The 13256-nt window shown below is 46.3% G+C and overlaps 1 protein-coding gene across 2 annotated transcripts in view; it reads right to left on the bottom strand.

Annotated features, from left to right (window-relative positions):
• The window catches only part of Akap12 (A-kinase anchoring protein 12), an 86176-nt gene that overhangs the window by 16271 nt on the left and 56649 nt on the right, over positions 1-13256 (bottom strand). Inside the window, exon 1 of one of the 2 annotated variants that reach the window (XM_050135772.1) lies at positions 7376-7543. The exons of the other annotated variant lie outside the window; for it this stretch is intronic. Within the exon in view, the coding sequence (XP_049991729.1) occupies positions 7376-7400 (25 nt within the window). The 5' untranslated portion in view covers positions 7401-7543. Of the gene's footprint in view, positions 1-7375; positions 7544-13256 lie in introns of those variants that run through there. 2 annotated transcript variants of the gene reach the window in all.

Here is a 13256-nt window from a genome sequence, read left to right as displayed (position 1 = left end):
GGAGGGGGGGGAGGAGGAGGAGGAGGAGGAGGAGGAGGAGGAGGAAAACCTTTAGCTTCCAATACAAACCTCTCCAGGGGGTTAAGCAAAGCCAGTGTTTCAAGTTGGTTCTCTTACCCTTTCTATCATGTAAAAACTGTAGCTCCCTTACCCCATTTGGACTGGCAGGAGCCTGGAGGGGCCTCATGTTCATCTATGTTTTTCTACCATCCTTTACCCACAATTCTTCACTCTTTTAGCTGTCACTGGTCCACCAGTACTTGGAACATTCAAACCACCCATTACTTCCCCAGTCCTGGCTGGGGGTTGAGATCCCTAGAGCGGACATCATTCTCCTCTACCTGTGGTCGGCCAGAACTCCTGACAGGGTATATTCACAAATAATACTTAGTAAGCAAACAGAGACTTGTTTGGGGGAGGGTCTCACATGCCCAGTTCCTTATGTAGCTGAGGCTAGCCTTGAACTGCGATTGCCTGCCTACACTTCCCCAAGTGCAGTGATTTCAGGTTATGTACCACCAGGTCCAGCTTGAGAAGCTGCTAAATGTTTTAATAAATACAAAATAAGAAGAATAACAACAACAACAAAAAGCCCAAAGATATGGGGGTGCCAGAGAAAAGACCTAGACCAACAAGCTTCTAATGCAGCAGTTCTCAACCTGTGGGTCATGACCCCTTCAGGGGTCACATATCTGATATCCTTCATGTCAGATATTTACCTTATGATTCATAACAGCGGCAATGAAATAATTTTATGGCTGGTGATCACCACAACATGAAGAATTTTTTAAAGTAATTTTCTTTTCCTTCTGTATTTAGATTTATTTATTTATTGTGTATACAGCATTCTACCTGCATGTATGCCTGCACACCAGAAGAGGGCACCAGATCTCATTAGAGATGGCTGGGAGTCACCAGGTGGTTGCTGGGAATTGAACTCAGGGCCTCTGGAAGAGCAGCCAGTGCTCTTAACCTCTGAGCCATCTCTCCAGCCCTCAACATGAAGAATTATGTTGAAGGGTAACAGCATTAGGAAGGTTGTGAACCACTGCTCTAAAGGGAGGGAAAGGAGAAGATGGCAGATAAGAAAACTGTAAATGGAATAAAGCGAGACAGGTATGGTGTCCCATGCCTTTAATTGCAGCACTCTGGAGGCAGAGGGAGATAGATCTCTGAGAAGGTCAGCCTGGACTACATAGGAAGTTCCAGGTCAGCCAAGGCTACATAGTAAGATCCTGTCTCCCTGTCTCTCTCTGTTTCTGTCTCTGTCTTGCAAGCGTGCGTGTGCGCAGGCACACACACACACACACACACAAGAACACCTCTTCTTCCTTCAAATAAGGAATATTCATGGGGCAGCCTTCCATGAAAGAAGGGTCACTGCTCATCTTTCAGACACATCATCACGCCCCTCTATTAATGGTTACTCTTCATTCATGGCTTCAAAATCTAATCATTAAAAAAATATATCATTCTTGTGTGTGTGTGTGTGCATGCCATGTGTGGACGGGTGCATGAGAGCCACAGTTCATGTGTAGAGGTCATAAGGACAATTCTGTGGAGCAGGCTCCTTCCTCCCACCTTTCCGTGGGCTCCAGGGATTAAGCGCAGATCACAGCTGCACCTGGAGCTGGCTCTCTCCTATCACTCTTGACTAATACATTAGATCCTTGTGCTGCTGGTGGGCAATCCGTGCAGCGAGCTGAGTCTTCGGCTTCCTGCCTATGAAGCATGCGAGATACACACACACACACACACACACACACACACATACACACACAGAGTGAACGACACCCTAGCTCCTACAGAATTATCTGCCTTAGAGTTGTCCAACCAGACAGGGAGAGAGAAAGCTAAAAGGCCAAGTACTGGAAGCAACAGTGACTTGGGGGTACATTTTCTTGCCTTCTAAAAGTCCAAGCATCAATACCTGAGGCGGTTTCTCACTACTTAGTACAGCTCTCAGCAATGAAAACAAAGGCTTTTCGTGCCTCAAGTGCTCAGGGGTCCAAATGATGCTCACTCTTCCTGGGGCTCTGCTGCGGAGGACAGGATAGTCTCACCGGGATCCAAATGAGGGTGTTCACTAGATAAGCCGAGTTCATAGCAACAGGCATCTTCATACTGTCCTAGCTAGCAACACACCTTCTCCAGTGCCACTGACACTGCAAAGGCCGGGGAGTGGGACCAAAATCCCTCCGAGGGTCCAGATGGGCATCTCACAAGCTTTGTGTGGGGACCACAGGTCTTTTGCATCTCCCAATAGCGTAAGCAACATCACACTCACTATGTTAACGGAATTGATGCTACCTGCAAATGGCCTCTGAGCCCATTCAACGTGCATCGTGAATATAGGATGCATGGATATTCAACCAGACTGAGAGAAAAAAAAAATACTCGGGGGGGGGGCACTCCATCTGAACTGGGCTTGTACCAACCTCTTTTCTTCCTCACCGCTCCTGAGTGACAGATGACAATCTAACTATTTACAGTATATTAGGGGGCGTAAGTACTCCGGGGGTGTTTAAACTGCGGTGGCAGAGGTTGTTAGAAAAAAAAAATTCTTTTATTGGACACATTTTGTATGGAGATCTTGGCACCAATTCCCCACAAATGCCAAGAGATGGCCGTGCTCAGGAGACTGAAATGAAAGAATTTCACACACACACAACTTAAGAGGAAAATAAAAGCAACCTTTTGTACCTCACAAAATGTTAATACTTTTATCTTAATGTAGCTGTTCAATTTTGGCGACACCAAGTTTTAAAACAACCAAAAAGAAGAAGAAAAATAACAGTGCAACACCACAAAAACTACAACATTCAATTTTCAGGTTTAGAATAACCAGTGAGTGCTCTCTGTCCCCAAGCACAGCTTTCTGTGTGTGACATCTGGAACGGTTTAACCCCCCTATCCCCCGCCCCCCATCTCCTGGAATGTCTCCAGGAATTCTCTGCATTCTGAACCCACCCCTTCTATCAAAACACGCCCAGCTCAACTCAGCTCCAAAGCTCATCAGCTAAGGAACCTCCAGCCAGAAGAACCTGTTTAACTGGGATTAACTCAGAGATGCAAAATCGAGTACCGGGTCGTCCAGGTGACATCATTACCCCGCGGCCTTTGGCCACCAAAAGTGCAAGGGCATGCCCTTAGATAGCATCAGCCAAGTGATCCTTTAGGAGATCAGGCTTGAGAAACTTCCTTTTAGGAGAAGAGGAAGCTCAGGAATCAGGGTTTTCGGGACAATTGTTAGGAATAAACAATGGAACCCAGAAAGCATCAAGAATACAACCCTTTGCCGGGCGGTGGTGGCGCTCGCCTTTAATCCCAGCACTCGGGAGGCAGAGGCAGGCGGATCTCTGTGAGTTCGAGACCAGCCTGGTCTACAAGACCTAGTTCCAGGACAGGCTCCAAAACCACAGAGAAACCCTGTCTCGAAAAACCAAAAAATAAAAAAAAAAAAAAGAATACAACCCTTTGAACTCTTTGGACGACTGTTCTGTTCCCACCACAGATTAGGGCCAACATGCTATACCAGCTATGTGCAGCCTGTCGCCCCAGCCCCCGCAAAATGATTTGCATAAGTGCATTATAAACTGTCTACAATATGCATGCATGCTTCCCTGATTTAATTTTTTAATTAAAAAAATTTAAATCTCTGGATCTTACCCAATTTTTTTTTTAAAGACAGGCCTCACTTCTTTATAGCCCAGGCTAGCCTTGAGCCAGAGGGGATCCCACCGCTAGATTACAGAAGTGACCCACCCACTATACTTGGATTCCCCAGTTTACTTTGGAGATTAAAAAAAAAATGCTTTTGCTCAATTTAACAAGGAGGAATATTATCAGTTATTCTAAAAATGTGTGAATTAAGGAAACAGGAAAGATGTTTTTTAAAAAAGGACTTATTTATTGTTAATTATGTACAAATGTGGATGTTAGTGTGTGGGCCTGCACCCTAGTACAGGTGCCCACAGAGACCAGAAAAGGATGTTGGACCCCTGGAGGTAAGGTTAAAGGCAGCTGTGAGTCACCTGGGAAGGGCACTGGGTCAGATCTCAGGTCCGTTAAGAGCTGAGCCATCTCTCCAACTTGGAAAGATACTTTCTCTTAATTCAAAAAGGAGCTCTGGCCGGGTGTGGTGACACATTCTTTAATCCCAGCACCAAGAGATCTCTGTGAGTTTAAGGAGATCTCTGTGAGTTTAAGGTCAGTTTCCCTGATCTTACATACCAAGTTCCAGGCCAGCCAGGGATATAATAGAGACCTTTACTTTAAAGGGGAATTTTTTTTTTTTTTTGAGTAAGATGGCTCAGCGGGCAAAGGAACTTGCCGAACAAGCTTAAGGACCCAAGTTGCTGCATCCTGGAAAATCAACAGAGAAAACAGAAAATTGACAAGTAAATTGACAACACACAGAAACACAAGGATGCGTGCAAGCACGCACACACACACACACACACACACACGTAATAAATAAGATGCAAAGTAAAAAAATAAACAGTTCTGTGCTAGCACGGATGGCAGAGTGCCCTTGCCTAGCATGCACGAAGCCCTGATCGCCATTCCCAGCGCTGCACAAAGTAGGTGTGGCAACCCTGGGAAGTGACACAGAAGGACCAGGAAGGCAAGGCATGTAAAGTGAGCCTTGGGTTCAAGGGACTCTGAAGCCATCTTAGCCTAGGTGAGACCCTGTCTTTTAAAAAAGAAAAAAATGAGGGGGCTGGAGAGATGATCTGAACGTTACAAGCCATGGCTACTCTTCCAGAGGTCCTGAGTTCAATTCTCAGCAACCACGTGATGGCTCCCCACCATCTCTAACTGGATCTGGCCTCTTCCGGCAATGCGGGCATCTATGCAACCACTCTGAGCATTAGGAAAGGGAACCTTTCCCCACCCCATCACAACCATTTCCTAGTGTCTATGCCCAGTTAATGCTAATGTGAGTCGAGAATGGTCAGTGATTTATTGTCAGATCTCGTTCGGGTTGTACTGTCTACACCTCGGGGGTCTGTGTGAGCTGGAAGACAGGCCACGAACAGGTCTTTAAAGTTTCTCCTGCTCTCAGAGGTGAAAAGATATTTCTCAGTCGTTCCCACAGGCACCCATAAGCCCTGTCAGTGATTAAGAAGCTTAAGCACCGGGCTCCTCCTCGAATGCTACAGAAACACTCTCTTCTTATTTAAACAAGTAGCTCCAAGCCTTCCTTGGCTGCTTTTCAAGATTCTGATGACTAAAGACTACTGAAAACACATCTTCCTTAATCAGTTACCACCCAGAAAAACAGCCACACAACCACTGAAATTTCCTTTGAAGAAGCCTCCTTGCTCTTAACTTTTCTACTTCTCCCCCCACCCCCGCACCCCCCACCCAAGGTCTCTTGTATTCCAGCCTGGGTTTGAACTCCTGATCCTCCTCCTGTCTCCACCTTCCCAGTGATAGGACTGCAGGACTGTGATACCATGCTTCTGCAGGGCTTGGGATCAAACCCAGAGTTTCAGGCATGCCATCAAGCATTTTACCGATCGAGCTACATCTCCAACCCCTTGCCATTAAAGATTTGTGCTCTCTTTCTTTCATTATTATTTCTTCCTTTAGACGGGTCTTCCCATGTTATTATACCAGCTTTCCCAGAACTCTCTAGTGTAGACCAGACTGGTCCTGAACCCACAGAACTCAACTTGCTTCTTCCCCCAGAGTTCTGGGACCCAAATGGATGTATGTATCTATGCGCCACCATGCCCAGCCTCTTGTGCAGTTTCTGATTAGTAGCAAAAAGCACAAAACCATGTAACATTGTCCATATACACACTGTGAAGTATATTCTAGACAGCAATAGATCTAACCATTCAACAGTACCTTAAAAACTGGACAGTCCTCCTAATCACCCCACTAATCTAGTCTATCAACCCACTGAACCCCCCTCCTGCCCAAGAAACTGAGCATGTGACAAACTAATAAAATATTGAATGCACAAAAGCAACACCTCATACTGAGAAATACTAGAAGAAAGTAAGATCTTACAGGCCCCCTTGGAAACACTGTTTCATCCGTGCAAGACCTAATAATGAATTGGGGACTGGAGAGAGGGCTCAGCAGTTAAAAGAGTGCACAGCTCTTGCGGAGGCCAGAAATTCAGACCCTAGCACCAAAGCCAGACAACTAAAAAAAGCGCCTGTAACTGCAGGCTTTAGGGGACCCAATATCTCTGGCCTCAGAGGGCGGGCACCTGCATCCACATATCCACACACAGACTGACAGAGACAGCTACACGTTAAAGTTTTGTGTGTCTATTATTTTCTAGGTTTCACAAATTTCCACACTGGCCACTGGTAGAAAGACAAGTGAGAGAGTGGACAGACAGACTATGAAGGAGCCCTCAGCATAAACAAGCTAAACTATAGGAAGTGAGAGATATTTTTAGCTCTGCTAACTTTCGAATTCATTTAAAATTCCACAGGGAGACACAGTTGGGGGGGGGGGAAGCAGTTACACAGAGAAAACACTGAAGCCACAGAAAGTTTATGCCCCACTTTAAGACAACAGATTTGGCAATGTCCATCTCAAAATGTTTAAATCAGAGCTGTTTTTAGAAATGTAAGCTAGCAAGTGGAGTTTAATTTCTGAGGGGGGAAAGGGAAAGAAAACACACACACACAATCCCCTAAGAAGCCCAGCCACAGCACAACTGCCTAAGACGATCAAAAGCAAACACATTCTGAAAGCCTGGGCGAAGGCAGCCCACCCTCTACAAAGCAGGCTTTCCATCAGGACCCGTACAACTAGATTCCTAGAAAACAAGCATAGGAAAAAATAAAGTTCATTTCTTTATGACGATTTTTACTAACATCTTAACGGCGTTTCTTGCTATAGTTTTAGGAACTATGGTTTTACTAATGCCAACCACTTAAGCCAGAACTAAACTAAAACGTTAGTCTGATACACGACTTCACCCCAACGTTCTTATTAGTATGCACCAGAAAGCCCCGAACACTTGCAAGTTCTCAGACACAGGAACTTTTAAAAAATGAGACTAACTACAACAGGTTACGGGCAGCCAATAAGACACGTTTTCAATTCAGCTGGCTGCCGTGGCTCCTCGACAGCCCCCTCCCACTTCCCCAAGGATATGGCCCCTAACTAAATGCATCTTTCCACATGCGCTTCCAGGAAGATTTTGGTTTAAATAAAAATAAAGCGTGGGTCCATTGATTCCTGCGGGACTACGAAACGCTCTCCTGAGGAAAGCGCAGGGAGAGAAGTTGAGAGCTAAGAAAGTTCCAGCCACTGTTCAGCATTTGAGACTCTCCTCTGAGAGTCACATCTGCAGGAAGAAAAAGTACTTTCCCGCCACCGAGGGAGAACGAAGTCTTACCTGTGATGGTAATCGTCCCCAGCATATTTAACAACGGTCTTTGCCCTCCTGCGGCAGCTGGCAGAAACCTCCGTCTCCTCCCTGCTAACCCAGTAAGGCGTCGGTGTGATCAGAAGGAACTAAGTCCCAACCACCCTCAGAGCGTCAGGGAGCTTCCCGGGCCCTAGAGGTGCAGCAATGAGCACGGGAGACGCTTCTCCGCTAATTATAGGAGGACCCCGCCCCAGGCCCCGCCCAGGCAAGGCCCCGCCCACAAGCCCTCCCGCCCACACCTCTGCCCTGACTTGGCCGCACGACCCAGGGAAGTCACGTGCCCCGTTTTACCCCGCTCGTCTCTGTGCGTGGTCCACAGCGGCAAGCCCAGGGACCTTTCTAAAGTCTCTGGGGTGAACGAGACCCCAAGAACCAGTATTTGATCCAAGCGGTGATTTCATTCCTGGCACCGACTCCTGCATCTCAAAACGTCTAAAATTATGTCAAGGCGATAACTGCCCAGATATTAAATTTTCCGATTTTTAACGCCGTGTTCTGTGTCCTTCGGCTGACTTAAAGGCGGATGCGGTGCTAAACGGCATTCCCCTTTTAAAGCCTATGGTATTTTATATGTTGCCATCTGTTTCCTACACACCGGCCGGTGTGAAGAGCCACAGCTTCTCTGCAATCCTGTTCTCCAGGCTTTCCGCGAAGGGTGTTGCAAGCAACTCTTCAGAATTCACTCAGGACAACTTTTTCAAAAGCTGAAATGTCTGAGGCTTAGGTCTTTCCCTTTTACAGGGTAAAAATGAGCTAAAGATTTGGCTCAAAGCACACCAACATTCTCCTGCCTCTAACATACAGCAAATAAAACAGAAGCCGTATTAAAATTCAGGGAGCTCAGTATTTCCTTTTCCGTTAGTCTTGAGAGTGTTTCTCCACGAAAAGACACAAGTAATTAATGAGCTGGGTGTTCTTTTAGGAAAGGTCCATTAGACACCCGGAGATTTCTTCTTTTTCCTATTTTATCACAGCGTGCATGCCATGTCCGTCTGAGCAAACAGCCTATCCACACCCCGAAATGAAAGGTTTTGCTATCACTCTTTTCCTCAGACCTGAAGGCCTTATTCATGACTGTTTAGGGGCCTGGGTATCAGTGTGGAAAAGAGTGGGCAAAGACAAGGGACACGGGCGAGGGGGGTGCTAAAGAAAAACTTAAAGATAGGTTGAAGCCCAGCCCAGCTGTCACACATGGCTTCTGGCCACTCCTTCTTGCCACCAGAGGGCGCGACGCACCATGTTCAGGCTTAAAAAGACAGAAGAAAAGGCCACTTCCCGCTAGGCAATTTCCTACAGCTTCCCGGACAACACCTAACGGGGCTGTGAGTCAAGGTGAGCAAGTCCTTATCTTGATTGGCTAAGACCCGGGAACAGACCTTTGCCCTCTGCATTTCCAACAGGTGGGTTCCAGGCAGCTCAGTCACCACGCCACCACACACACCTATCCCGACTGTGTGAAGAGGGATAAGAAGCCCCTAGAGGCAGAAGCGACTGCCTTAAACAAGACACTTCCCCAGAGTGTCCCAGGAGTCCCGAAGCCTCCTGTGGACTCACAGGCAGACACAACGGTATCACTAACACCTTCCCTTTTGACTCCAAATTCTAATGGAACTGCAATAGCTAAGGGGGAAATTCCCTAGATAGAAAATTCAGGCACAAAATGAAGCTTTAAAAAAACAAAGGAAACAAAACAACCAGAGCGAATGTACGCTCTTTGCTTTCATGACACAGGAGACAATACCTACGCTCTCAAATGAAATTCTTAGAGAGGCAGCTAACGCCAGAAGGCGGAGCGATGGACGGTGTACAAGGAGTTGGCTCTCCTAGCCCCGTCCTCTGGGATCTCTACCACCCTGAGGGATGAAGGCCAGAGTGGTTGGCAAGGCTGCTCAACAAGCCCTCTGGGTCTGACCTTAAAAAAGGCAGAACCGCAGAAAGAGAGCTCAGGCAGGAGGTCACAGTAAATGCAGGCGACTTTCTTCCATTCCACTCATGTTGAAATAAGTTCTTTAAATCCGGCATCACCGTAGGAAGAAAAAGAATAGGATAATATACGGTCATCATTTGGCAGATAATAGGTGTGTGTGTGTGTGTGTGTGTGTGTTGGGGAGGGGCTGTTTTCTTAAATCTGTACGATTGCACCAAATATTCGCCAAGTTCTTGCTCCATTTCTGTGGAGTGAAACCCACTGGGAGCCAATCAGATGCTGTCTTGAGCCTCAGGAATCTCAGCTGAGAGTGGCAGCCAAACCCAGGAAAAGATAATTTAGCTTACCCTGGGGGGGGGGGGGTAACACTGAGCTGGCCTAGGAAAAGATGGGGCACAGAGGGGCAATAGTATGGTGCAATACCTGGAGAGCATGACTCTTAGGGACTCATGGTGTTCCGAATATAGCTACTGTTCCTAACAGCTCATGTGCGGAGGCCCAGGAAGGAAAGGGAGAGCTGGAGATGCCGGCCAGAAACAACACTAGGAAGGATTTCTAAAATTTTAAGAAGTTTGTAACTGGATGGTAGTGGCTCATGCTTTTAATCCCAGTCCTTGGGAGGCAGAGGCAGGTGGATCTCTGTGAGTTCAAGGCCAACCAGGTCTACAGAGTGAGTTCCAGAACAGCCAAGGCTGCTGCGGAGAAACTGTCAGAGAGAGAAAGAGAGAGAGAGAGAGAAAGAGAGAAAGAGAGAGAGAGAGAGAGAGAGATACATTTCTTTTCACCCCCTTCCCCCCCCCCAAGACAGTAGTTCTCTGTATAGGCTCAGCTGTCCTGGAACTCACTCTGTAGACCAGATTGGCTTCAAACTCACAGATCTTTCTGCCTCTGCCTCCCGAGAGTTGGGACTAAAGACATAATAATACCACCATTGCTTGGCTTGCACAAACATACACTAAGGCAAACTCATACACATGAAATAAAAGTAAAGAAAAAAATCTCAAGAGAAAAGTTGTTTTTTTTTTAAATTAAAAAAATAAAGAAAAATCTGAGAGAAATATTAACGGACTTATGAAAAGATATTCCACATTATCCACTAGAAATATGCAAATTAAAACCACTTCAACACCCACCAGGATGCTAATAACCAAATGACAGCAATAACAGGGAATGAAAACCCGCTGCCAGCAGCAAGGAAAACAGCACGGCTGGAAAACGCCTGGGACTTCCCCAAAGTCTAACAGTTGCCAGATGACCCAGCAACAGGTATACGCCCAAGAGAAATGAGAACACACTCCCACAGGAAAACCCAGACATGCCAGTTCATGGTGACATCGGGAACAGAGTGACAGCAGCTGCTTTGGCGTCCACCGACCAACACAGGGTAAACAAGTTTAATGCATCTCCGTAAGGAAATAGCAGAGATTCAAATGGATGAAGTCGGTGGGGGCTGGAGGACTGGCTCAGAGCTGAAGAACCCTGGCTGCTCTTGCAGAGGACCCGGGTTCAGCTCTCAGACGCCACAAGGCAGCTCTCGGCTATCTGTAACTCCAGTTCCAAAGGACCTGATGTTCTCTCCTCACTTCTGAAGACATCAGGGACACACAAAACAGTGCAGATATATGTGCAGGCTAACCAACCATGCACATATAATAAAAATTTAAAAAGTGGTTAAGGTAGTGAGAAGTGGTGGCTTACACCTATAACCCCAGGATCTAGAAAGTTGAGGTAGAAGAACTGCCACCTTTGAGGCCAACCTAGGCTACACATCAAAAACTAGCCTAGCCAGGGCTACCTAGCAAGACTGTATCACAACCCCAAACCACATCTACACGCAAAAAGTTAAGATAATAAAGCATATACTTTGTCGCATGGTGGGGGGGGATGACACAGATGTAAGACACAACTAAAGAAAAACACAGTGAAGGGGAGGGGAGACTCACAATTAGAAATGAAAAAAGTTTCCCATACACCTACGTCTTGATAAGAAGTCTTGTTTGGGAGGCAAACAGCCCCTGCCAGCTTCAGTTATGGACTTTGTTGTCCAGGGTACACCCTCCCCTAGACTGATGTTTGGGAGCAGAGTAAGGTTCCTGAGATCCTTTGGGGGCATAGGGATATTGTCTGGTGACTCAGCGTATTTGGCCTCATTGTATGCATCGCTGTCTTGAAGATTACACAGGACACTCACTGCACACCACAAGGGTCTACTCCAACTGCACAGTACAGATTGATTTGTCCACTTTGTGTGTTGGGGGGGGGGGTGTCTTGTTTGTCTGTTCTGAGATAATAGCTTCTGTTGCTCAGGCTAGTCTTGAATTTCTTATCTTCCTATCTCTACCTCCCAAGTGCTGGAATAACAAAAGCAGGCACTACTTATACCTGGCTTTTGTGTTTCTGTTTGTTTCATTTTGAGGCAGGGTCTTCCTGTATAGGTAGCCCAGGTTAGGCTCCAATCACCACTTTCCTGCCTTGGTTTCCCCAATGCTGGGATTTCAGATGTGTGTCTTCATGCCTGGATCTCAATAGTAAACATTCAATCGCTTCTAGATTACTCATAACACCTAACAAAATGCAAACCCTGGCTAGCAGTGGTCATGCTGTCTGGCTTAGCAGTACTGGGGGGGGGGATGTCTGCGCATGTTCAGAGAGCACACTAGCATGCACACATGCATAAGCATGCAGATTGTTTGATCTGAAGCTAGTTGATTCCATGGTTGCCTGATTAGGTATGGAATCCGCAGCCCTAAAGAATACACTATATAGGTTGACTATTAGACAGGGCTTCTCCGAGTAGTGCTGGATGTCCTGGAATTCACTCTATAGACCAGGCTGGTTTTAAACTTAAAGATCTGCCTGTCTCTCGAATGCTGGGATTAAAGACTAATAAAGGCTATACCGAATATCTGTAATTGACAACTTAGTAACAGGATGGCTGGTTTTACAGGGCTCTGTGCATTCAGGTCTCTGCCTATGCAGCAACGGCACTGGCTAATTGAATTTTACGGTCCAGATGTACTGGACACGTTAACATAGATATGGTTATCTAAATTTGAAAAATCCAAGTAAATAATCTGAAGAGCATAGAAATTTAAATCGCTTAAAGAGCGTGGGGGGGGGGGAATAAGCGTTAAAAACTCGATTTGAAGGAGGGCTGGAAAGATGGACCAGCAGTTAAGAGTGTGCGCTGCTCCGATGGAGGTCCTGGGTGTGGTTGCTAACTCCCCACATCTGGAACTCACAGAAATCTACTTGTCCCTGCCTCCTGGATGCTGGGACTAAGGGTGTAAGTAAACCAAACCCACACCTATTTATTCAGAGCAAAAGGTATATGTGATGTACTTCCAAATGCAGGTGTGACATGTATCTTTAAAAATTATTTGCTAGTGTGACTGTGTATTGTACGTGCTTGTGCGTGTGTGTGCACCCACCAGAAGTCAATGTCTGAACATCTTCTGCCATTGTTTTCCGCCTTGCTTTTGAGACAGGGTCTCTCAGTGATTTAGGAGCTTGTCATTTCAGCTAGACTGTCTGGCTAGCAAGAGCCCAGGATCCGGCCGTCTCTACCCTCCCAGTGCTGGAATTAGACATGAGCCATAGCACCCCACTTTTATGAGGGTACTGGGGATCCAAGCTCTGGTCCTCATGCTCACATGTATGTATGCTATGTAGGCAGCACCTCACTCACTGAGCAGCTCCCCATTTTTTTCCTTAAGTATTAACCCAAAGGAGTTGAAAAAAAAGGTGTACTCTGAAAGTACAGACTCAGAAGAAGTAATGACAATTGTATACACAACACTCCCTGATTCTCCATTACAGCAGTGTCTACCTCAACAATAATGGTAACCTCAAACCTTCTAGTAGGTGTATTGGAAAGTACAAAGGAACAAGTTTTTATATGTGTGTGTTCATATATATATA

The sequence above is a fragment of the Alexandromys fortis genome, unplaced genomic scaffold, assembly GCF_014885135.2.
Source record: "Alexandromys fortis isolate MF-2015 unplaced genomic scaffold, M_Fortis_MF-2015_v1.1 scaffold_23, whole genome shotgun sequence".
NCBI lineage: Eukaryota > Metazoa > Chordata > Mammalia > Rodentia > Cricetidae > Alexandromys > Alexandromys fortis.
This window is presented reverse-complemented; position numbering and strand designations above follow the sequence as displayed.